Source organism: Lethenteron reissneri, chromosome 20 (assembly GCF_015708825.2).
Source record: "Lethenteron reissneri isolate LAM-NWPU_2019-01 chromosome 20, ASM1570882v1, whole genome shotgun sequence".
NCBI lineage: Eukaryota > Metazoa > Chordata > Hyperoartia > Petromyzontiformes > Petromyzontidae > Lethenteron > Lethenteron reissneri.
The window spans coordinates 13,877,898-13,902,976 of record NC_083798.1 but is presented as its reverse complement, the minus strand read 5'-3'; the positions used below and the strand labels follow the sequence as shown (position 1 = coordinate 13,902,976).

General features: G+C 44.2%; 2 protein-coding genes across 2 annotated transcripts; one reads left to right on the top strand and one right to left on the bottom strand.

Annotated features, from left to right (window-relative positions):
• The first annotated feature begins 823 nt into the window (after window positions 1-823).
• Window positions 824-14,538, top strand: YME1L1 (YME1 like 1 ATPase). The gene is made up of 19 exons (XM_061555023.1): window positions 824-1,054; window positions 3,879-4,022; window positions 5,603-5,774; window positions 6,588-6,689; window positions 7,038-7,147; window positions 7,289-7,436; window positions 7,767-7,850; window positions 8,132-8,220; window positions 8,331-8,421; window positions 9,767-9,919; window positions 10,185-10,317; window positions 10,495-10,557; window positions 10,794-10,906; window positions 11,033-11,188; window positions 11,671-11,822; window positions 12,159-12,285; window positions 12,509-12,582; window positions 12,744-12,830; window positions 13,227-14,538. The coding sequence occupies exons 1-19, from the start codon at window positions 1,025-1,027 to the stop codon at window positions 13,404-13,406; spliced, it is 2,208 nt and encodes a 735-aa protein (XP_061411007.1). The 5' UTR covers window positions 824-1,024; the 3' UTR covers window positions 13,407-14,538.
• On the bottom strand, window positions 14,416-23,916 carry LOC133344813 (speckle targeted PIP5K1A-regulated poly(A) polymerase-like). The gene is made up of 10 exons (XM_061555022.1): window positions 23,700-23,916; window positions 20,885-21,075; window positions 19,133-19,342; window positions 18,750-18,864; window positions 18,322-18,446; window positions 17,601-17,890; window positions 17,383-17,492; window positions 16,919-17,041; window positions 16,732-16,824; window positions 14,416-16,620 (listed from the first exon to the last, which is right to left on the bottom strand). Exons 1-10 carry the CDS (start codon window positions 23,773-23,775, stop codon window positions 15,476-15,478), a joined length of 2,478 nt encoding a protein of 825 aa, XP_061411006.1. The 5' UTR covers window positions 23,776-23,916; the 3' UTR covers window positions 14,416-15,475.
• Between the last annotated feature and the right edge of the window lie 1,163 nt (window positions 23,917-25,079).

Sequence of the window (25,079 nt, the reverse complement as noted above, 5' to 3'; positions counted from 1 at the left end):
ATAAGTCCTCCCGTGTCGGTGACGAAACCTCGCTAACAATTGGCGATTTAATCAATGGGAAAAGTTTCTTAAGTCTCGATTTAAAGCTTTCGTGACTGCAGGGATCCATATTCTTGGTTATTTTAGTAAAGTCACTTTACCGAAAGAACCAAGAATAAGTTTATTAAGTCCACGTCGCTGTCAAACTCGGCAGTATACATGAGTATTGTATCCGCCACAGTACAGCAAGTGTAGGCACGTCTAGTCAGCGTGGAAGAGTTGACACAATGCCCCAATTGCTCCTTGTAATAGGCCCTCCCGATAATAATATAATATACGTAAAGCATCATCGTAGCGTCAACAATTACGGAGCAATTGTTAAGTGCTCGAAATGCACGTGTCGTTACGTGTTTTTACTACGTATGTGCCACATAGAGAACCGTTCTAAATGTGTTGTGTACATCTCAAGCGGACATTTCCGTTTGGAGAGAAAGAAACCCACATTTGGTTTAAATAACAGAAATAATAATACAAAAAAACCCTAAAATTGCACGGCGTTTCAAAAAAAATGTTAACACTTCCGAAAATTTCCAACAAGACCACCTGGATAAGACTCCAGGCATGTGTTGACAATGATGACGAACAAGTGGAGACTGCCTTTTTGAAGCTATTAACATACATTCGTCATAATGTCACAGTATATTATCCGTTCTTTTCAATGAAAAAAACGTTAGCCCCATATAAGTGTTAACATTTTTTGTTAAAGCACCCTGTAAAACGAATCGCGTTCTTCCTCCGTGCCTCCGCGCGACCCGTACGGAATGCGGTGACGTCACGCGCGTGACGCGTCTGGCTGCGGGTGGGTTGGAGGCCCAGGACGAGAACGAAGAGACTCTAAGGTCGCCAGCAGCCGCGCGGTTACCACTTAAACTGAAGATTATAAAACAACAACGACGACGACAACAACAACAAACAACAACGCCACAAGAGAGTGGTCTCGACGTCGACAAGCAGCCGCTTGCGAGAGAGCAGCCCGCAGCGAACCATGTTCTCGCTCGCCACGCTCCCGTCACAGGTAGGAAGCGCTCCGGGTCGCCGTTCGCCCGCGGCCTGGAGGAGTTCGCAACTTCACTCGGCCAAGCTACCAGGGCACCCTCCCCCTCCTCCTCCTCAATCTCCCGGTGTTCTCCCCGTCTCGATATCGCTACGGTTGTTGAGTTGTGTTCGTTAGTTGACCGTCGTGCAACTCGGCCTGCGTTGGTCGACGCTGCGTTATCTGCTAGTCGACATGAGCGCGGCCTTCCCCTTGTGAGTGACGCATTGTGGAGTTCGTGGCGAGGCCGTCGGACGCAGCTACAAGAGAGATGCCCTCCCTTCCCACACCGAACAAACTCGTTGGCATACATAACCCTGTCAACCCTTACGGGTGACCCCGTGTTTGTTCTTGTACGGGGAAATTGAGTTTTCAGGTCCGTACGGTCAAATAAATGCGTCTTGTTTTGTTTGTCTTTCTTGCTTGTGATGGGGCTTTGTAGGATGAACGTTGAGGTTTATAAGGGCATTGGGTGACTAATAAGGTCTGTGTTGGTCTAATAATGTAGACACTGATAAGGGCTTGACAGGTATGATATACACTACACTGCTATACATTACACTACGATACGTTACACTACTATACATTACACTACTATACACCCCACTAAATATTTCACTGCTAAACACTACGTACTATACACTACAATACTATACCATACCTGTCAACCCATACAGTTTACCCCGTATTCTTGTACAGGGAAATTGAGTTTTCAGGGCTATACGGCGTACAGCCGTTTCGATGCGGGCAACAACAAAACATATGTTTCTATCTTGTGGTGGGACTTTGTAGGATGAAAGTTGAGATTCATAAGGGGCACGGGGTGACCAATACAGTCTGAATTGGTCTGTAATAAGGTAGGCACTGATAAGGGGTTGATCACGGGAGATCGGAATATTATCGGAGTGGGCTCGGTCAAGCGATTGCGCCCCCTTCAAAGAGAGATCGCACCTATTCAAGAGACGTTACATTCAAGAGGTGCCCTCTGGGTTCAGGGACTCATTTTAGAGTTGGCTCAAGAGGGTTAATGCAATTCCATTTTACAGTACTGTGCAGTGTTGGTTTATATAGTTTTCAGATGCCACCGCATCTCAAGACGCCGTACAGAACGTTGGAACATGGGCACCTCAGGGATAAAGGAGTCTTGATTTCATACGCAGAAGCAGAGGGTGGCGAGGGAGTGGTAGGAAGGATGAGTATTGTGCCCGGGCCTGTACGGGGGCACACAGTCGACAGGACAGATGGTTGGGGGAAGGGAGTTTCAGTTCGTGATCGGGAGGCCGACAGATCCAGGGGGCCAGCCCGCATGGGCTTTCACCTTCAGGTGTGCAGGCGGATCATACCCACTTAATTATTAACCATGTGGCTCAGAGATAATTCCATTTCAGAGTCATTGAGTCGGCACTCCCAAAATCCAGGTTGAGTTTCGCATTTTTAGTCGCCCATGATGAAACTGGGTTCTCAAGTGTACGAATTGATGGTGTCAAGGTGGTGTGCTGCTTTTTCCCAGCATTATAAATGGAAATGTCATGATTGACAATGCTGATGGCGCAATTGTAATATTAGTGGAAGAGAAACATTGATCACTCGTGAGTTCTGCTTTTATTTACAGCTTAGTAGAATGTAAGTTTTACATGTAAGTAGGCATGTGGGCTGGTGTGACGCTAGTTTATGTCAGCAGAGTTCCATAATTTTTTGCAGCTGTTCCTGAAACGTCTTTAATGTCCACATTGTACCAGACACGCTTTGGTAATATATTGTTGTCCCGTTACAATTAAATGGACACCCTTTGGCCTGGATTTAGGGAACGTATTTGGAACTAAAACCTCACTCCCTACTTCCTGGTGATGCAGCTGTTATGAAACCAGTTGCATGAGTTCTAATTGCTTCCTCTGGGGCCTGGTTTATTATTAAGGGGTGAGGGATGATTGGGTGGATGCTATGGGGGTCACCTTCACCCTTAGCTTCCAACAAAAAATTAATTTAAGCATGTGTTTGTGGTATTCCATGGTGTTTTAAAGGGGTTTTTTGCTTTTAAACTTTGAGCAAACACACCTGTGACTTAGCATTTGAGCTGCCTGGTTCATTTGTCCTTGTCTCTCATTCACCATGAGGAAATATATTATTTAAATGACACTTGGTTGTGTAATGGCTTGAGAAGGCTGTTTGTACCCATGTTGCATGTACGTTGCATCACTGCTTAAAAGTCAACACTTGGCTGATAGCATCGTTGTCTACTGCCTATGAATACGAATGCTGGCCAGAAATCTTAAATTATCTCACCAGGTTCATATTGCAGTATGCTAACCACTGCAATACCGCTCATCCCCATTTTGCTGATTAAAAAATTAAGTACGTGTACTTCAACACGTGTCCCACCTATCGTATGTTAACAACTTAATTTGGCCAAATAAAGAAATAATGTTTAAACACTGAGTGACTGAACAGACCAGATTCACACCTATAAAAATTGGTAATTGAGAGAATCTGCAATTTTTTGTCAACCATTAGGTACAATGCACATTTTCCAGGACATGGATTGGCTCTGTGTTTGAAATTAGAGCCTACATATATACTTGACACAATTTTCTGTGTTTAGTCAACAGTACCAATTGTACTGGAATGGTTGACCAAAATTTGGGCACAGCTCTGTAAGCTTAGTACAGAACCCACCACAACTCAAGCACAACTAGGTGAATATGGTTTGTGACCCACCTCAACTCGGGAATAACTATAGAGCAAGGTACACAACTGAGAACATGGCACCCAACTGGCACGTGAAACTGTGCTGCTATGTGTCGAGCAGGTGACAGTGCCACTGTCTCAACTGCTGAGTGCCTTGCACGCACTCAAGAGCGCCGCTAGCTCCGTGGGATCGGCATCTGTGCAACGGCGGCATCAGGAGGCAACGGCCGACTTGGAACGCATTTCATCTGGATCTGATGACACGGTGCGTTCAACTGCATTGCTCCACATGCCACAATTAGTGGCATTTCCATCTCCATGCCACGAGCAGACATGGCCACTGCAAAGACAGGGTTTTGAGACAGAACAGCATTGCTGTGCCAAGTGCCAACCTTATTGGCTAGTAAGCCTTCGTTACCAGCGAGTCATCAATCTCAGGGATAACATCTGTCAATGAGCCTATAGTTGTCTTGTGTTTGTATGTGATTTCGTTTAGATACATTAAAGTATATTTACACAACAGTGACATGCTATTTACAGAACAAGGTCATCATCAGCCACTATCTCGCCACACATTAAAGGCCTCCCTACACTGACACTATCCGTCATGGTTTTGCAATCCCATAATCCATGTCGCCCCTGCACATGAACACATCGCTCCATCTCTGAGGAACATTCTCTCCTTTGCCTGCCATTCTCTTATCCGTCTCACCCCTGTTAGAAAAGTGTCCTGCCCAAGGGAAATAATAAAATAATATTAATATAAAACAATAAAAATTCTCACGACGTTTCGAATGCAACACAAGCAATTATTATTTCCCTTCTACGTGACTTTACCAAAAGAACCAAGAATATGAATCCCTGCAGTCACGAAAGCTTTAAATCAAGATTTGTCCTGCCCAAGTTCACCGAGTTCTCAAATTTGCATTTGTTCTGTGATCCACGTGTTTAATGTTTTGTTTTTAATTCCCAACATGCATCTCTGCATGTTTCGTTGGTTTCTTTTCAGATTTTGTTAAATTTTGATTGTTATATGTTCCAATTGAAACTCTTCTTTAAGCACATTGGAAGGTTGATTTTCATTATAAAATCTAAGTTTACCAAATCTGATCCCAGTCTGCCTTAAATAAAGAAACAACAACCATTCTTAGTCTTTTTTTTTTACAAGAAATGACTGAAGAACTGCAAAATTTTATATTTGTATGAGAAAAACACAATTCTTTTTCAAGTTTTCTAAACAAAAAATTATTATTGAGATACTAATGGTAAACACACTGGAAATGCATAACTATGGCATTAAAGACTGCATCTGTGTATATTTGTTACACTGATCATTATTTCAACAGGATATGTTTAAAAATCTGTTAAGACAAACATGTAAACTTGGTCTGATTTGCAAGGGTGATGTGGATTATATCATACTAGCTTTACTACCCGGCTTCGCCCGAGACTTGGATTCTTGTCTTGGATTAATACATGGTCTACGCGGAGGGTGGGGGGATACGTGACATCAGCAGGCACACTGCGTGACGCTGCCGCATGCGGGTGACATCACAGATGTGACTTCACCGCTCACTTGCCGTGCAAAATATATCCATTATTGCGCCCCCCCCCCCCCCCCCACCAAAATACAAAAGTCAATTATTATACTTTTTGTATTGTGTACAGTATGGAAGCTACCCACATGCCAAATTTCAAATTTGTTGCATGTTGGGAAGGGATGCTAAACATTTCGAACAGACACACATTCACAAATGTATCTTTTTTTATATATATATAGAAGAAGAAAGATAAGTAGTACAAGGTGGTCTTGAGGAGAGGGTTTCGTGTTGTGGTACGGCGCAGGCGGCGCTGGTCTTCAGAGAGCTGGGGCTGCCGGAGCTGACTGTCGGCCATGCGGAGGAACTCCTCGGCCGGCTTCTGCCTCCTCCACAGCCTCCGTCTGCGCTCCCCTCGCTCAGCGCACACTGGAAATCTTCCCACACCTCCTCGCAGACCTTCTTCCAAAACAAGCATGGTTAGTGAGAGCCATGTCCGTGAATTAATCTTGGCACAAAGTGTACTTCAAGGCATGCACTCCTCAATGCTTTTTGCAATTTTTTGTTTTTTGGCTTTTATTCCATTTTCGTTGTCAATGTCCATGTTTCTGAGTGATAAAAAATTAAAACGTGAAATGGAGACAATACGAAAGTTAAAGATCTCTTATTGTCTGTTAAGAAAAGTAAGCGGGCCTGGGCAGAACACATCCTTAAAAGAGAGATGGTGGCTGGGGGTTGAGATATAATAGGAGTGGCAGCCAGAGTGGAGGAAAACAAACTTTGACAATGTCATCATGACATGTTAATGAGTAACAAATGTGTACTCTGAACAACTGACCACTCCGGGGTAGCTATCTCTGTGTCAACATCTGTGCTCTCACAAAAATTTAAGCAAAGTTGAAAGATATTCTGGAATTTACAATAATGTTTCAATAATGCATTTGGAGTGTTGATGCAGTGGCTTTGAACCCAGTGACCTGAGTATCCCAGCCTCAACTAATATCAGTGGCGAGTGATATTTGAATTGGTCCAAAGTGCACCCCCTTCACAATCTCACTAAACAACGTGGTATAGTGTGGTCAACAACTCATGTTACTGAAGGTCCTGGGTAGGCCTTAATCTGGCAGTGAGGGTACGTACATTTTTTTAAAATTGTCTTTTTGCAATTACCCATAAACATTGCAGCCTTAAACAAAACTGTATTGCTCGAAATGTGTTTGTCTTAAGATGAAGCTAATTACACTGATGTGTGTGTCTGAATGTGTCTTTTATTATGCATTGCATACGTGAAGGATTTCCTGCCAATCTACTGAGACGCAACTCGCCCTACATGTCCTCCTACCTGCAGCCCTGCTCTGTGCCCACCGTTAGCTACACCCTGCAGTTGCTGCATGGTAAGCACTGAAAACGCATCTCTTCTCTTCTCCCATAATGTAAAACTCCACATTCCTGTGTTCCTGCGGATTACACAGTGGGTGGAGTGGTGGGGCAGTGGTTAGTGCACTGTGCTGTAAGCACAGCGACACAAGTTAATCTTCTTACTACGGTTAACATCACTGCCGAGTGTTATTTGAACATGACCTTAAGCTGCATTAACCAGTGTGTCGATGTACGATAAAACTTCCCCCACAAACGACATGGTGGAGGGATGCCTTCATCCAGCAGTAGATTTAATAAGGGACTAAAACACTTAACAGGTGCATAGCGTATTGTGAAGGCTGAATATCACCGTTATGCTGCAGGGATGGATCAGCGGCGTGGGTTCAAGACCCTGCGCTTGCACGGGGTCCGTCGCAACACACTCCAGGACCGCGAAGAGAGAGGAGAGAACAGTGGACAAAATTTCGTCAAGGTATTTCTGATTTTCTATCACAGGCTTGAAAGCCCCTTCATGACCTGAAAAGTAATTTGTGGTTGCTTTTAAAGCAGTGTGTATGTGTGAGAGGCTGTCGGTATTTACGAAATATGTCAACATATAACTCTGGATTTTTAGGGACTGCTAAGGGACAAGGTCGGAGAGGGAGAAGACCTGGATAAGATACTTAAACGGAAGCATATCCCTGAGGGTCACAAGGACGCCTTCAAGACTGGCTTTGCCGAGGGCTTCATGGCAGTGCAGACGTTCACACAGCGGGCCCAAGGCAAGTGTTTCCTGCGCTACACTTTTTCTCCCGGTCGGTTTGCCACCTGTCCTGTTTTTTTCACAATTATCCTCTATTTGAGGTAGCAGTTCTGGAAAATCTGTTAGTCTTCTTGGAACATAATTTTTGTGTAAATTACGTGTAGTTATCCCTTCTACTTCCCATCATGTGTCTCGGTTTTTTGCACCTCAGGTGGCAACAAAAGCGAAAGCTCATTGTGTGTGTGTGTATATGCTTATAATACTTGTACAAGCTATTTATGGCACTAATCATTTCTTGCCAACGGTCATGTGAGTTTGCGTTGTAATGTTGTGTTTGGCTACCGTACAGAATACCAGCGGAAAAGCCGGTTGTATCTGCTGGCGTTGATACTGATCGGCGTCTACCTCCTATACAAAAACCCATTCCTCTCTGGTAAATATGCATGTTTTTTATGTTACAACATTGCATTTTTTTCAGTTTTTAAAATAATCTAGACATCCTGAAATCAGATTCATCATCACGTATTGAAACATATTAAATGAAATGTAATTAGCTAGGTTATTTTGTTTCTTAACGTGTGTGCATGGAGTGTGTATGTATCTTTAAAGGTGTGTTTTATCGTGATTTTGCCTGATTCTGCGTTATTAGATTTGCTTTTGTCGGTGATCATGCTGCGTCTATAAATACCATCTTGTTGTTTTGTCCTTCAACAGCGGCAGTGCGATTCCGCACGTCGACAGGATTTGATGCTTCGGTGGACCCCATCACGATGAAGAACGTGACATTTGAGCACGTCAAAGGGGTATTTCTGATCTTCCTCTTTAAAAAGCTTGCACCGCTGGTGGCAGCCTTTGTCAATTTGCTCGTCTGTGTTGCCCTAGCAATTCTAATGTTGCGCTGTTGCCCGTTCAGGCTGACGAAGCGAAGGAAGAGCTGCAGGACGTGGTGCAGTTTCTGAAGAACCCACAGAAGTTCACTGTGCTTGGTGGCAAGCTGCCAAAAGGTAAGCGCCTTGTCACATTAATCATTCTAATTCTGCCGAATGTTAGACATTCTGCATGGCAACACAATATTGTAGCCAGGTCACCTATGTAATTATGGGGCACATATTTGTAAGAAATGTGTGTACTAAAAGACAAAAGCTAAAGGACACACAACTCTTGTAGATATGCACTTAGGTAAGAAATTCTAGGCTATCCAGCATGAGTTGAAGCTTCGTACATGACAAAATAATAGACTTGAAAGTTTAACACGTAGGCTTTCGCGACCAACATTATTCATAATCAACGTTTTTGGGTTTAGATCGCGTTATTCATAAATATGTCGTAACACTCCACCACCCGACACGGCCAATCAGTAAAAAAAGTGTCACGTTGACAAAAGACAAATAGTTCACTGCTTTAGCCCACCGGTGTGTTGAAGCGTGAAACCACAACATTTACAAAAGCAGTGAACTATTTGTCTTTTGAACTATTTGTCTTTTGTCAGCGTGACACTTTTTTACTGATTGGCCGTGTCGGGTGGTGGAGGGTTACGACACATTTATAAATAACGTGATCTAAACCCAAAAACGTTGATTATGAAGACTTTAAAGTTATCGAACATCATGATGGTACAGTGTAGTGGCGGTCACGGTAACGTCAACTTAGTAATATGGAATGTCAACGCAGTGACATCACTTCAGTGCTGTCACGTGTGTGTCGGCGAGTGTAGGAAATTGTATATGAATTTACTTACAAGATAAGATCTGTGAATGTGTGTCTGTTCGAAATGTTTAACATACTTCCCAACATGCAATAAACTTGAAATTTGGCATGTGGGTAGCTTCAAGACTGTACACAATGCAAAAAGTATAAAAATAGACTTTTGTATTTGGGGGGGGGGGGGGGGGGCGCAATAATGGATATATTTTGCACGGCAAGTGAGCGGTGACGTCACATCTGTGATGTCACCCGCATGCGGCAGCGTTACGCAGTGTGCCTGCTGACGTCACGCATCCTCCCCCTCTGCCCTCCGCGTAGGCCGTGTATTAATCCAAGACAAGAATCCAAGTTTCGGGCTAAGCCGGATAGTAAAGCTAGTCTTGTATAAGCATTGCATAAAATGTCTGGAGTGAACATTTAAATTAGTGTGGTCTTCTGGATTCTCAGAATACCACAGAGTGCATACCAAGCTCACTGCACATATACCCGGGAAACTTTTCTTAGTCTGTGATAACGAGCAAATGTAAAAAAATCGTGGAAAGATGAAAGAGCACTGCCACAAACAGGCCTTTGTTGTGGCTGCTCTGTGCCTTGTCGGCAAGTTTGATGTTATGTTGCTCTCTTGTTATTGCTGTGTGTGTCCAGGCATCCTGTTGGTGGGCCCACCTGGCACAGGCAAGACCCTGATGGCACGTGCCGTGGCTGGGGAAGCTGATGTGCCCTTCTATTACGCCTCGGGCTCTGAGTTTGACGAGATGTTCGTGGGTGTGGGGGCCAGCCGCATTCGAAACCTATTTCGTAAGTGACCGTGACAAACAATTAATACTGGCCACTTTGACAACAAGGTGTACATTTGGATACACTACAACCTAAAACTGTGGGCTCTGCTTGAGGCATTAATCTGTTGCACTGTATGTAATGTTGTCCAATGCAAGTTTGTGGATGTCAAAGTATAAATTACAATTTCTTCGTCATTTATTTGGCCTGTGCCAAGGTGACGGTTAATGATCTCATTGGTTTGTGCAGTGAGGAGTTTAATTGTAAATGGCTGTTTGTGGTGCAGGTGAAGCAAAGACAAACGCTCCGTGTGTCATCTTCATTGATGAACTGGACTCTGTTGGTGGCAAGAGAATTGAGTCTCCCATGCATCCGTACTCGCGACAGACCATCAACCAGCTTTTGGCAGAGATGGATGGGTGAGTCCTACTGTTTACAAGCACCAAAACACTGCAGCTATTACCAGACTACAGCTGATTTAATCTTACGTCTGTCTAATGAAGTATTCCGTTTAATAAGTAATGCTTGCACAGTGCCTGTTCAATTACATTTGGACACTATATGCTGTGCACGTTTTAATTGATACTTTTTTTTAGGTTCAAGCCCAATGAAGGAGTGATTGTGATTGGAGCAACCAATTTCCCTGAAGCTTTGGATAAGTATGCTAACTTTGAGGTTTTTAAAGTATAAGAGTGGCAATAGCTTTTTAAGCTGCCCAGTGTATATTTTTATAATTACTGATATATTATGATACATTCATAATAACTATTAAAAAATCTGATTCAAGTGAATGACAGTGTGTTGATACATTGTTGCGAAATGCCTTCATCGTCAGTGCTTGTGGTCATGACTGCAATGTGCAACTTGTAGACTAGACGTGTGCGTGTGTGTGCAGTGCCTTAGTGCGGCCGGGCCGCTTTGACATGCAGGTGACGGTGCCGCGTCCCGACGTCAAGGGACGCACAGAGATCCTCAAGCTCTACCTCAGCAAGGTCAAGATGGAAAGTGGTAATTCTCGCACCTCTGCCTTTCACCAGCACACAATCTCCACCTCGCACGACACAAACCATTTGCCACAGCTTCACGAATCGCTTGGTAATGGTGGTAAAGTCGTTGTGTGCGCAACCCTCGCAGGTGTGGACCCGATGACAATCGCGCGTGGCACGGTGGGCTTTACGGGCGCCGAGCTGGAGAATTTGGTGAATCAGGCGGCGCTCAAAGCGGCCATGGATGGCAAGGACGTCGTGAGCATGGTGGAGCTGGAGTATGCCAAGGACAAGATCCTCATGGGTGGGTGTGGATGGAGGACATCATATATTATTTATATAGCGTCTCACACGCTATATATAGCATTGACGATGAGTAACAGAAAAATCCCAAAACATGAGCACAACAAGCATGAATTACATGGAATACATAACCTAAAGACATTTTATTCAAGGCAGTGGTGCACCATAGGTTTAGCGATAAAAGTTTAACTTGTAGGCTTTCAAATTGTATTTTTATTTACACCATTAATTGGGTAATTAATTCCATAGTTTAGCAAACGTCTTAAAATCTCTAATTGTGATTCTTTAATGAGGACTTGGAAGCAGCAAGGTAAGCCGTCTTTGTTGATCAAAGTATTTGTCCTGCCTTGTGTATCAGCAACCTGCAGAGTACAGTCATGATGCAGCAAATGGTTACAGCTGGTACTGTATTGAGATGTGTGTGACACAGTGCAGCCCGGCAAAGTTAAAATACAAGTCTCGTACTGCTTCTGGCTGCTCCAGGTACGGAGCGTCGCAGCGCGGAGATTGACTTAAAGAACAAGACCATCACGGCATACCACGAAGGCGGTCATGCGCTCGTGGCCTTCTACACCAAAGATGCCATGCCCATCAACAAGGCCACCATCATGCCCCGCGGGCCCACACTGGGACACGTGAGTACCACCCAGCTGAAGTAGGGGAAATGGAAACATCAGTCCGCTAGTGGCTGTGGCATGTGCAGCTATTAAGTTTGTTTGATTTCTATATCTAGTCATACTGGGAAGTACCATTGAGATGGATGTGGCTTATTTGTGCTCTATATGAAAAAAATACTCATGTTATTGATGCTTTACGGTTATTTTTGCATCTTTATGTCCGTGACTTTTTTTTATTAGCTCAGTAACAGCACACCTTCATCGACATCCCTGCACAAGTTTTAAGGTGGCATTGTGGGAGCGTGATGGCAGAAGCCTGCAAACGTTTACCTTTGCTTGTCTACTCGGGTGCAGGTCTCCTTGCTGCCAGAGGATGACCGGTGGAGCGAGACCAAGGCCCAGCTGCTGGCCCAGATGGACGTGAGCATGGGTGGCCGTGTGGCGGAGGAGATCATCTTTGGGCTCGACAACATTACCACGGGTAAAACATGCATTGCCTGCCATTGCAGCACATGATTGACATGGATGTAGGTTATTAACAGTAATATTTTCAACCAGCTGTGAAGATTTCAGATTATGTATCGTGATTGTTTGTTATCACAATTGCTCATAGGTTATTGTTGTGGTTTAATATTTATGTGAGGTGTTGATACATTTGTGTGGTTGTGTAATGTCTGATTAATACATTACTTGTTGTTTTTCAGGTGCATCAAGTGATTTTGAAACTGCCACCAAAATAGCAAGTCTGATGGTGACCAGATTTGGCATGAGTGAAAAGGTAAGTGAAGGTTCCACTGTGATGCATAAAATTTATGAAAAGTGTGCTTACACAGCATAGCTAAGCTTATGACTGCCATGCACATTATTATTGTGAACTATACGTTTAACTTCAAGGACTAAGTTGCTGTTTTCTGTGCTGTACTTTGTTGTGTGATGCAGCTTGGAGTGATGATTTACAAAGATCAGGAGAAGCTCAGCCCAGAAACCCAGTCTGCTATCGAGACCGAAGTCCGGGCCATGCTCCGGGTAAAGACCCCAGCTAAAATTGAAGCCAATTTCCTTGCGTGTATTGCTGTATGAATGAATAGTTTGACATTTGGTGATATTAATATTTCCAAATTTAGACTATGCGGAATTTAATGGTGGTTTGCTTTCAATAATATATCAAGTCATTATCATAAGGCCACCTATTGACTACCTAGTGGATTTTGGAATTTCACAAATTATTAATGTATGGGAATACCTAATTGAACAAATTAAAGTAAGTTTTTCCATTAATTGTAGCAATTTTGCAAATCTTTTGCACACCTTTGGGAGTCTTCCATTCCGGGCATGTGAGTTGATGCTCCCACCCTTCCTGGCATTGATCAGTTGTGCGGCTGGTGTTCCTCCTACAATCTCACGGTTTGCGCATGACCACAGGACTCGTACGAGCGTGCACGGAGCATCCTGAAGGCGCACTCACGGGAGCACAAGCTGCTCGCCGAGGCGCTGCTCAAGTACGAGACGCTGGACGCACGGGAGATCCGCTCGGTGTTGGAGGGCAAATGCCTGGAGGAGAGACAAGTAGCTCTGGCAAAGGCCATCAGCCAGGCGCTGTAACGCCAGTGTGACATTGAACGTGCACTGTTTTCGTACACTTTGCCGTGAACTTGAATGGAGAAAAAAATCGGGTTCTGTTTGGGAAAGTGATGAGAATCTGTCCTGTTAATTTGTAACAAAGTCCCCGAAAGACCCAGCTACTGCAAAGTGAAAATAACTTGTCAACGCAGGCCCGTGTCATCCATGTTTCAAGTAGAGCTGATGAGAAAGTGTAATGAGCAAACAGCTCAATTTGTGACTTTTTGCTGATCAGAAGCCTGATTTTTTTGGCATCTGGAAATGTTAAACTTTTTTTTTATTTGTAAAGGAGCCAGTATGAACCCAAGTACAATGAGTGCAAGAGACCTTAGTCAAACCCGCCAGACCATGTAACCATGTAAGCATGTAGCATGTGATGGCAGTAGTCTGATTGTGCTCTGGGTAAAGGTCCTGTTATTTGTTTCAATCACAATATGCTGCTGAACATTTGGTTTTAAATATAGTTAAATGGGTCGGTGCATAATCCGATTCATCCAGATAGGCTTTGATGTTTCACTCCTAACTATAGCCCGTTGCTTCTACGAGTCTCGATTGCAGGTTACAATAACTTGCAGTTTCTTGACCAGAATGAACCATGTCTTTTAGGGAGGCAGGATAATTGTAGCCATTTCGGTCAGAGTCAGTAACAGCAATAAATGAGCAGCAAGTGGTATGATAACCAGTCGTCCATAGGGGAGTGCAGGGCCCTGATACATTCATACTATGTGTTGCCCCCCCCCCCCTAACCATTTACTTCAAACTAAACCGTAAGTATTACATCTGACATCTGGGCCCACCAAAAAACGGGGCCTGGGGTGGTCACCCAATTATGCTGTATCTTAGGGACATCTCTGATAACTTGCATTCAGCATTTAAACAATGCACATTCTTTAAAAAGGTAAGTTTAGTCCAGTTTAGGACGTAAAATTCAGATTATTTAAACATGTTTCAATTTGTATGTGTGTGCTGAAATTCAGTCGAGACAACCAAAGCCCACGTCTTTATTTATTGAAATTGTTTCCCCTAAATACAGTGTCCAATATACTGTACAACAAACATTGCTTGCAAAAGAACGGCGCTTCGGACCATTATCTGCTTCTTGTACTTATAAAACTGTAAATAGTAAAATAAAAGATTCAACAAAAATGTCATGAGCCGATCAACTTTCAGGAATCCTTGTGCGGTTAATAACATTTGCGCAGCTTAAATGGTATTGTGAGACTGGCGAAATGAAGTCACATGCCACTTTCACCACAACTGACATCACCTCAGGTCGTCTTCAATAGCCTTGAAAAGTCACTTAATGTGTAAACCACACTCGCATAATATGTAAACCACATAGGTGCCACATTTGCACAATATTGTGTAATCTTGCTCAAAAACGTCCCACTTCAGTAAATGAAAATTTGACGTTGGCAAATTAAACAAGGGATTACAAAAAGTAGTCACTTAAAAAATGTAACCATTGGTTTACACAATTTACAGGTTTTGTTCACTATGCAATTTCACGTACATCTGGCTACCCTATTTCTACTTTGCTATATGCCGTTTGAATTCACTCGTGCGGCTTTGTGGTTTGGCGTGGGACATTGTTATTTCCTGTATGTACTAGACAGTTATTTCCTTGATTTCACTTTGTGCACCCCTTTTTTTGGAATGCCTCTACCGAATAAAGCAAGGTAAATCTGTAATTCGAACATAAATATTCCAAGACTTACAAATGTCTGGAAACTACAACTAGAACCTGTGTGGTCATAGATACTAAGACACGTTGCTTTTGTCAATTACATTATAACAACCAAGATATGTTTAAACAGTACCCCGTTAGTCCAAGAAGTACACTGAGCCAAAGTCAAACTTGCCAGTATTACTTTAGCAGCACCTTTTAAACATTGCAATAGTAATACCAAATACTGTTCTTTCGTATTAGGCCATTAGGTTGGTAGAAGGCTGCAGGCATTTGGTAAAGGAAAAACATGCCAATGAAATAATTGCCAAATGCATTCAATATAAAGCTTGCTTTTAATGAACTGTACAGCAAAAAAAACTGTTCAGCTGTCATGTTCCAGGCACTTTTCCACCTGCTTGGGCAGGAAGTAATCGAGGAAGTGAAAGAGGTCTTGGAAGGAGTTCTTTTCATCCTTGATGGGAGTGACTGTGAGCAAAGCCTTAGTGTCCTGAGTGCCGCCAGCCAGCGCGGCCGACAGCGTAAAGCTCAGAAGGGGACCTTTATTTTCATCACCTGCACCGGTGCCCGAGCTTTGCTTTAGGATCGCCTCGGTAATCCTGGCCTCTTCTTGCACAATGGTTGGCAGGGTGGACTCCACGCATGGCTCCTTTAAACAAGCAGGCTCCTTGGCAGATTTCTGCATTTCAAGCTTAACCTGCCGCTTGACTTTCCGTCGTCCCACCCAAATGACGGCGGATATGCTGCAAGACCACCTGACGGACCCTGTGACACAACTCTCTATTTTGGCCTTCTTACTGCTGCTGCAATGGCCACCGTCATCATCTGGGTGTGTTCTCTTGGAGCAGGCAGACGAAGTTTGTTGGACATCAATTTCTTGAGGCATTTTCTCAAGGTGTCCCACTTTTGTTGCTTCAGATTCCTTCGGTTCGCTCGCCAAAACATCAGTTCTGCGAACATCAAACTTGAGCACCTCCATCAGGATACGTTGAGTTAACTGGCAAACTTTGTTGAACCAAACGCCCCTAAAATTGGCCGCCTCTTTCATTTTGTTCTTCAGCGTTTCTGACATGGACGGCACTTTGAATGCAATTTCTATCGTGGTCTTCGTGGCTGCTGCATTGGATGAGGTTGGGTCAGGAGACCCCATAGGCGAGATATCCTCCCCTCCGGTCAGCTGGAAGAGCTTAACCAGTCCCCATACCTTCCCCTTGGTGGATTTGTGCTGGTACTGTAGGCTGCGACAATACTTGCTCGCTACATCGCACTCCTTTTTAAATCGCCGTGCCATCCGTTCCGACACATTCCCAGCCACATTGTGGTTCAGCTCAAAAGGATCCTGCACATTAATCGGCCCCAGCCTTAATTTCGGCTTGGCATTCGCTTGCTCAGTTTTGGAAATTCCAAAAAATTCCGCCACGGGAAAAACTACACCTTCTCGTAATGATATTACTGAGCCAGAGAAGTCAAATGAAGCATAAAATTTGAAGAATTCTGGCAGCAGTGAATCTGTAAGGGAACCAACACTTTTATTACAGTAAGAAACTTGGCATTATGCAAAAACAAAAACCCACCACAAATTACAAACAAGATGACTTAATTTGAGTAGCTGAAACTTACTCAGGGTATCCGTGTTATCGGTATCACATTCGTCGGTCCATTCGCTCAGAAAGGAGCAATCCCAGCCATCCACCACATGGGTCTCCACCTCACCTGGTGGATTGACAATCGTTGAGCAATTCCAAACACAACCAGCACGGACGACTTAATTGGGACATGAATGTACACTCCCCAGTGCCACACTGACCTGCGAGCTCCTTGAGCCGACTGACGGTGGGCAGGATGGGCGGCTGGCGTGTCTGCAGGAAGTAAACCACCAGCAGGGTGAGGGCATAGTTGTTCAGGTGTGGGCCTCCTCCAGATGTGTTGCCTGAAACGTGTCCATGCAGCAACATTTGTAAATTAACAACCTTTGCCATGATATCGTGAAATTCTTATTTTTCAATTTGCAAGCAGTGTGAAACATCGCAGAAAGCACAAAGGTTTTACTTGTGAACACACAAGTGTACAATAACATTGACTCGCGTAGCATCTAAATGTGACCGCATTTCAAGAAGCAGTAAAGAAACTATATATTTGTGGATAGATGCCTTCACATTCAAAGGAAAAATACAGATCTTGTGCTTGAATTTGAAGAGGGGGAGGGAGTCAAGAACACGGATTGCTGAGGAAGGTAGACTGGGGTGAGCAGAGGAGACTTTGTATATTTACCGGCCAGCTGCTTCTGTTTGGCCCAATAGCGGACGGTGTAGACCAAAGGCTTCACACGACTGTCTGCCGCTGCATACAACTGCAACAGCTTCGTGTTTTGAACAGGTAGCCTGTAATAAGTCGAAGCATTTACAAGGTGGATTACAATTATTATGCAATGGTTCTATTTCCAAACTTAAAACAACATTGTTGAAACACTGATTGCCAGAAAGATCTACCTGTTGTTGATCGTGATGTCACACTGGAGACCTGACTCGCGGTGGATGAACTTGACGACTGGCAGGCGGGCTGTCGGGACGGCCTGCACCTTGTGCACGCCCGGCACGCACTTGCGCAGCACCAAGGCCACCATTTCCAGCACCTCGGCCGGCAAAGCGCCCTCCAGGTCCACCTCAGAATGCATGGATTCCTCAGAATGCACAGATTCATCCGAAGACTCATCTCCCCACGAAGTGTGCCCTTTATCTTCCTCCATGGGTTCGGTGGTTTTCTTTGCTTCCTCTTCCTTCTGCAACGAAATATTATCTTCAATTAGAGGTGCAAAGATACGTCGGCTCATCAATTAAAATAGATTTTTTTATCTAATATGCATTGAATGGCATGCATGAAAACCAATATTTTTTCCATCGTATCCATTGTATGTAATGTGTTCACGACTTCACGTAACTCAAGCAAGCTGTGAGCGGCTACTACATTCTCTAGGATGTAAAACAATATGATTCTTGCAACTCTGTAGCGTGATAATTCATGGAATCACAAAATAAATACTAATTACATATATATTTTAGAGGTTATCACAATTACTCTAACCATGCTAGTGATGTTTATTCACGAATTTTACTTAAATCATTACAGTGAATGTTGTTTATCCACTAATTTTACTATAATAGTCGTGACCAGTATGAAAAAACACATGATTTATTATGGTAACATACAAACCTCGGTTAATTTTTTTGATTTGGCTTGGAAGGTTTTTGCATTTTCCAAGTCGAGGAAAAGGTCCATGTCAGAGCCACGCAAGCCAAAGCCATTCACGGTGGAGCCAAACGGGTGAATAATGCACCCTGAGGAAACAAAAATACAGGCACAACAATGAAACAAGACAAGTTATTGTTACAATGTAACTCCCCCTCCCGCACAAAAAATCTCTCCGACGTGTTTTCGGGTTGTATCGCATTGTTCGTCACGAGCTCCGACATTTCACTCCACGCTCTGGGAGCTTCCTCACGAATTGAATGTTCAGTTCCAGCACGTGAACAGAGCGTTGGACATCATGCCAAACATTACAAAAACATAACGGAGAGCTGTATGGCACAACCGTGAAAACCTAAGAGGTAGTGTGATAAATGCGAGGTTAATTTCTAAACCTGGAAAAAACTCGGTGAAGACCTCCTGCAGGAGGTTGACGAGCAGGTTTCGAAGCCGCACTGCACTCTCCGACAGCTGAAATACTCGCACCAGCTGAAGCATCTGCTCCTCCACCTGCACACCAGTCACAATGCTTGAGTCAAATGCCAATCATTCCAACACCCAGCTTTGTGTATAAAAAATCCCGAGCCCTCACCGATGGGATGCACTCTAGAATTTTAATAATTTTAATATTTAAAATATGAAATTATACATTTTTGAAAAAAACACACGTAATTTTTTTTCATGGGCCCCTTTGAGTTTTAGGCCCTGGACAAATGTCCTGTTTGGTTTTTGATGACAGCGTTAGTCAAAATCTGGCCCTGGGTATGAAATGTCTTACGGTCTCCTGTTGGCAGAGCAAGGTGGAGAGCTGCTCCAGGCCCATGAGCTGGCCCTTGCCGCCAGCCCCCTTCTTGCGCACGACGACGTGGAATCCCTTCTTCTCGCGGGGCTTCACGCGAAGGCACTGCCCATTCATGACGTGGTCGTTCTGGGAAAGTATCACCTCCACCGCGTCCGCGCTTTCAAACTCCACGATGGCGTACACACCCTACAAACACACGTGCATATTAACAGACATAAAGATAAACAAGTGAACACAACTGCAAACGTACTTTAAGACCATAAATGGCTAATGGGCGGTGATACATGATGAATAATGGGCTTTATATATTTTTTTAAATACACTAAATCTATTTAGGTGTTTTAAATCACCTATGTAACAAGGTCACAGATTATTTAAATAAGTGTAATCTGCTTTATGTATGAGCTGTACTATTTCTGATGTACTTCATTGAGTATGTCTTTTGAAAAGCAACAGACTGAGTTTATTACTGTATGAGTTTGTAATGCCAAGATGGATTCCATTTGTATCTCCTGCAAAAACATGTGTTGAGCAACGATCAGTTGAGTGATGAATCATACTTCACCAGTCACGTTTAAGCATAGCTGCACCTCCTATACATGCTTCTAATGTGCCCAATGTCCAAATGAGTTAAGAAGATGAGTGTGGTCAGCTATCCGTTTTGTCAAATTAAGTAGCTGAACAAAGATGGTTAATTGAATGTGCCAGCGTGAGGGTCTGCACCAACCATAGCTCTCACAACGTTTGATTTCTAATTGGGGTAAATAAGCCGATTATTCCTCATACTTACTACGTTTCTACGAGCACTGGGAACTAGACTCTGCTGGCCAAGGAGCAATCCACGAATGGCACAAGGCCCTGAGCTATTGCTCTCCAGGCCCCATGAGACATGAGGCTTTGTGGGCTCCCCTCCGTTCCATTTCCCCGCCCTCGTGTTTTCTCTTACCCTCCATCGAACAAAGGTTAGTGTTTGAGAGAGTTTTATGTAGTTCATGGTTGAATTAAACTAACTTGAAAACATTTATATTTTTAACCGGACATTTTTAACACAAAAACGAGTGATGCCATGGCCTGCACACCTCACTTCTATTTTGACCCAGTAACATCTGGATTGTTTAGGGGTCAACCTAACTTTAAACATGCAGCATGGGTCAAGCAGTAAGTCCCAGGGGCCAATAACTGCAGGGCTGCAATGGGAACACGGCTCTCTGGTTCCAAAAGTGACCCTGTATGATTCACGATGGCCATGCAAACACGGACTAGAACTTCTGCCTCATTACTCTTTGGTTCTTTCGGTAAAGTGACGTATAAAGATAAAATAATAAATTAAATACTAGCATACGACGTTTCGATTGCAACACAAGCAATCATCATCAGGTATAAATGAAATAGAAACACAAATCTAGTAAACTTAGAAATGCAATGTAATACAACAGAGAGTCGGATAACATAAGTCAACACCCTACGTTATGTTATCCGACTCTCTGTTGTATTACATTACATTTCTAAGTATACTATATTTATGTTTCTATTTCATTTATACCTGATGATGATTGCTTGTGTTGCAATCGAAACGTCGTATGCTAGTATTTAATTTATTATTTTATCTTTATACGTGACTTTACCGAAGGAACCAAAGAGTCATTCCTGCAGTCACGAAAGCTCCAAATTAAGTTTTTGCCTCATTCCCTGACCGCTTGCTCCAACAACCGCAGCCAAACAAACCACCTTGTCTTTGTCCATGATGATGCTGGAGACGCTGCCGAACGCCATGCAGTAGTCTGTGATCTCCAGCTGCGAAGTTCCCTTTGCAAAGCCACTCACGAACACACTACGCTCCTCCTGCGCCTTCCGTAACGCCCGGAGACCCACGAGTCGTCGGTGCTTCTTTCCACCGAGGTGGGCGTCCAAGCTGGACTCTGCGAACAGCGTGCGGAGTGGACGCACCCGACAAGCACTTTCATCAAGAGGATACACTCACTATCCCTTACCCCATATGGCAAAGTACAACACGTCCTGCTAATGACCACCACCACCAGCAGAAACTGGCTGGTTCCACAAATTGTGATAACCTTGCAGCCAAAATTTAAAACTCCAACATACATATGGGGGTGTCATTTTCCAGGTTTTAGAAATATGGATAATTTACTAAACAAGTCAACAGTTTCACACGCAGCTAAAGCGGAATGCACCATTAGAATTCCAGCGTGGACGCAAAAGTCATATTGTGACGTTTCATTAACAATTATTCCTCATCAAGACAGGCGGATAAATTATTTCCACCTGATTTGCAGTCCTAATTGACTGACACGCTTTGCCCTAAAAAAAACCTGCTTCTTGATTATGTTATTCACAGGTTGAAAATGTCTCAATCATTTAAATCAACTTATGTTGCCTTTTCACATGTGTGTCTCTATGTTATCTCTCTCTGTTTATGTGTCTGTCTATGTGTCTCCGTGTCTGTGTTTTATCTCTCTCTCAAATTTAGCAATCTTTGGAAGAACGTAATCAACCAGGTAGGGTGTTGACTTATGTTAGCCGACTCTCTGTGTTGTATTGCATTATATTTCTAAGTTTACTATGTTTGTTTTCTCTTTCATTTGTACCTGATGATGAGTGCTTGTGTTGCAATCAAAACGTCGTATGCTATTATTTAATTTATTTTTTCTTTCTACGTGACTTTACCGAAAGAACCAAAGAGTTATGATCGACTTGACAGCAACGTGTGTACAATACTCGATGTATTTATAGAATAAATATGCGAGGTGACCACGTGAGGGCGGTATTGTCACCCCTAGCATTTGATCCCACAAGCCACTTATTAATGCCCATGGCCACATATCCAAATGCAGAGCCTACTCGCCAAAGGGTCTTCGGGTTCGATAATGTTTTATTGGATACCTGAATTATATATAATCAACTACACTCTTCAAAAAAATGAAATTCATTTATGAGTATCTGCAGAGAGGCCCACAATTGTAAGATTTCTTGCAAAATGGTCCAATGCGCAGTGGGAGCGAGGAACGATTTTGAAGGTCTAATTGATCTTGGAGCTTTGAACCCCATCTCGGAACCCCATGTCGAAACCCCAAAGGCCCCCCCCCCCCCCCCCATTGAAGGCTATGGATGAGAAAGGCAACACACACACACAAAGCTTCGCCTCCGTCCAAAGGTTATGGGGAAACTGCCGCCCCTCCCATCTTACAGCCTAATATACACACGGTTCTGTGCTGTATTCCTGCAAATATAAGTCTCTCGTCACAGGCGCATGCATAATACCTACACGCAAAGTATTTCGTATACACGTGCATGGATACTTATGTACTGTATATGTGGCATGCGTGTGTGTTGGTTAAGTGTATATCCGTGGTACATGTACAGTATGTCTATGCATACATAAGTGGTACACGTGTTAAGTGGTACACGTGTGTGTACGTGTCAAGTGGTACACGTGTCTGTATGTGCACGTGTTAAGTGGTACACGTGTCTGTATGTGCACGTGTTAAGTGGTACACGTGTCTGTATGTACACGTGTTAAGTGGTACACGTGTCTGTACGTGTTGAGTGGTACACGTGTCTGTACGTGCACGTGTCTGTATGTACACGTGTAAAGTGGTACACGTGTCTGTACGTGTTGAGTGGTACACGTGTCTGTATGTGCACGTGTCTGTATGTACGCGTGTTAAGTGGTACACGTGTCTGTACGTGTTGAGTGGTACACGTGTCTGTATGTGCACGTGTCTGTATGTACACGTGTTAAATGGTACACGTGTCTGTATGTGCACGTGTCTGTATATACACGTGTTAAGTGGTACACGTGTCTGTACGTGTTGAGTGGTACACGTGTCTGTATGTGCACGTGTCTGTATGTACACGTGTTGAGTGGTACACGTGTTAAGTGGTGCACGTGTTAAGTGGTACACGTGTCTGTACGTGTTGAGTGGTACACGTGTCTGTATGTGTAAGTGGTACACGTGGCTGTATGTACACGTGTCTGTATGTGTATGTGTACGTGTTAAGTGGTACACGTGTCTGTATGTGTAAGTGGTACACGTGGCTGTATGTACACGTGTCTGTATGTGTATGTGCACGTGTTAAGTGGTACACGTGTCTGTATGTGTAAGTGGTACACGTGGCTGTATGTACACGTGTCTGTATGTGTATGTGCACGTGTTAAGTGGTACACGTGTCTGTATGTGTAAGTGGTACACGTGGCTGTATGTACACGTGTCTGCATGTGTATGTGCACGTGTTAAGTGGTACACGTGTCTGTATGTGTAAGTGGTACACGTGGCTGTATGTACACGTGTCTGTATGTGTATGTGCACGTGTTAAGTGGTACACGTGTCTGTATGTGTAAGTGGTACACGTGGCTGTATGTACACGTGTCTGTATGTGTATGTGCACGTGTTAAGTGGTACACGTGTCTGTATGTGTAAGTGGTACACGTGGCTGTATGTGTACGTGTTAAGTGGTACACGTGCACGTGCGTGTGGAGGGTGTCTGTAGAATAGCACTCGGCCCGCATCCCGCGCGCTCTCACGGTTGGGAATCTTCACGTCGCACAGCACGCAGAAGAACCCGCCCGCCGGCAGCGTCTGCACGTCTGCATCCTCCATACTTCACTGCTATTTGTGCTTTAATCGATCGACGGACGCGGATTGTAGATCATCGATTAGCAATCGGTGACCGCACCGAACGCAGTCCACCACGCGGCATTTGAAACGAGGCGCGAATCTGCAGCCCGGCAGATTCGTCGCCTGGTGTCGAAGCCGCGCACTTTCGTCAATATATTTTTTATTTCTTTACACGCGCGGCGCGTGAACGCGAACACGCAGTATATGAACTGTTCACAAGTTATTCGTGCGCGGTGTATTTTTATTTTTGGAGGGGGAGGGGGGTTGTGGAGCGCGGTTGTCGATAGACGAATCGGCGGGGGGGGGGGGGAAGCTGACGAATCGGCGGCACCGAACAACGCGATCGGTCCGTGTTTCAGAAACTCGTCGTTGCTCTGACGGGGGAAGGGATGGTTATCGATTACAGATCAATTCAATTCGCGACGATCACATAAACTATCAGTTGCGTGCGGCGCTATCGGGAGTGTTTATCGATGTGACGTCCGTGTTTTGTGGTATTAAGGGGCCGTCCATAAATGACGTCACGCGATTTAGGACGATTTTGGACCCCCCCCCCCCTTCGTCACACGACGTCACAAAAAGTCAGACCCCCCCCCCCTCAAATATGACGTCACAAAGCTCTGCCCCCCCCCCAAAATAAAACATGCTTCAAATCGCTTTAAACTATTGTCATTGTAGTGCGTATTTAATGTGGCGCTGCACTCTGATGTTGTAGGAGTAAACATTTATTAAAAAAAGTATATTCAATGAAGTAGAACGTGTTGTCTGTATTTATTTAAAGTTGCGCATTTTGATGTGACGTCACATTTCTCAAACCCCCCCCCCCCCTCTCGTCACACATCGTCACAAATTTCTGACCACCCCCCCCCCCCAGGTGCGTGACGTCATTTATGGACGGCCCTAGCCGCGCCTCCCTTCTCGAACCCACCAGAGGGTTCCAGGGGCCTCCCCACGAGGTCTACCGTGACCCTTGCCCCAGTTCCTCCGCCCTGCCGACACACGCACCGTGTATACGCTCAACGGCGTGTGCGCTAAGTGTCCACCCGCAGTAGCAGCTGCTGTACAACAGTCAGCGCTGTGTCACTACACCAGTACTATTGTGAAACATTCATATTTTACAGGCCGTGGAATTAATGCGGCTTGAACACGATGTCGAAAATAGCGTGCTTGATGTGAGAAATCAGTTATGAGCCTATACTGTGAGTGCATTGCAAGCAGTACATGTGTGCCCTTCACAGGCCATCAGTTTGGTATCTGAGCCCTTTGCTAAATGTTGTGTTGTCTTG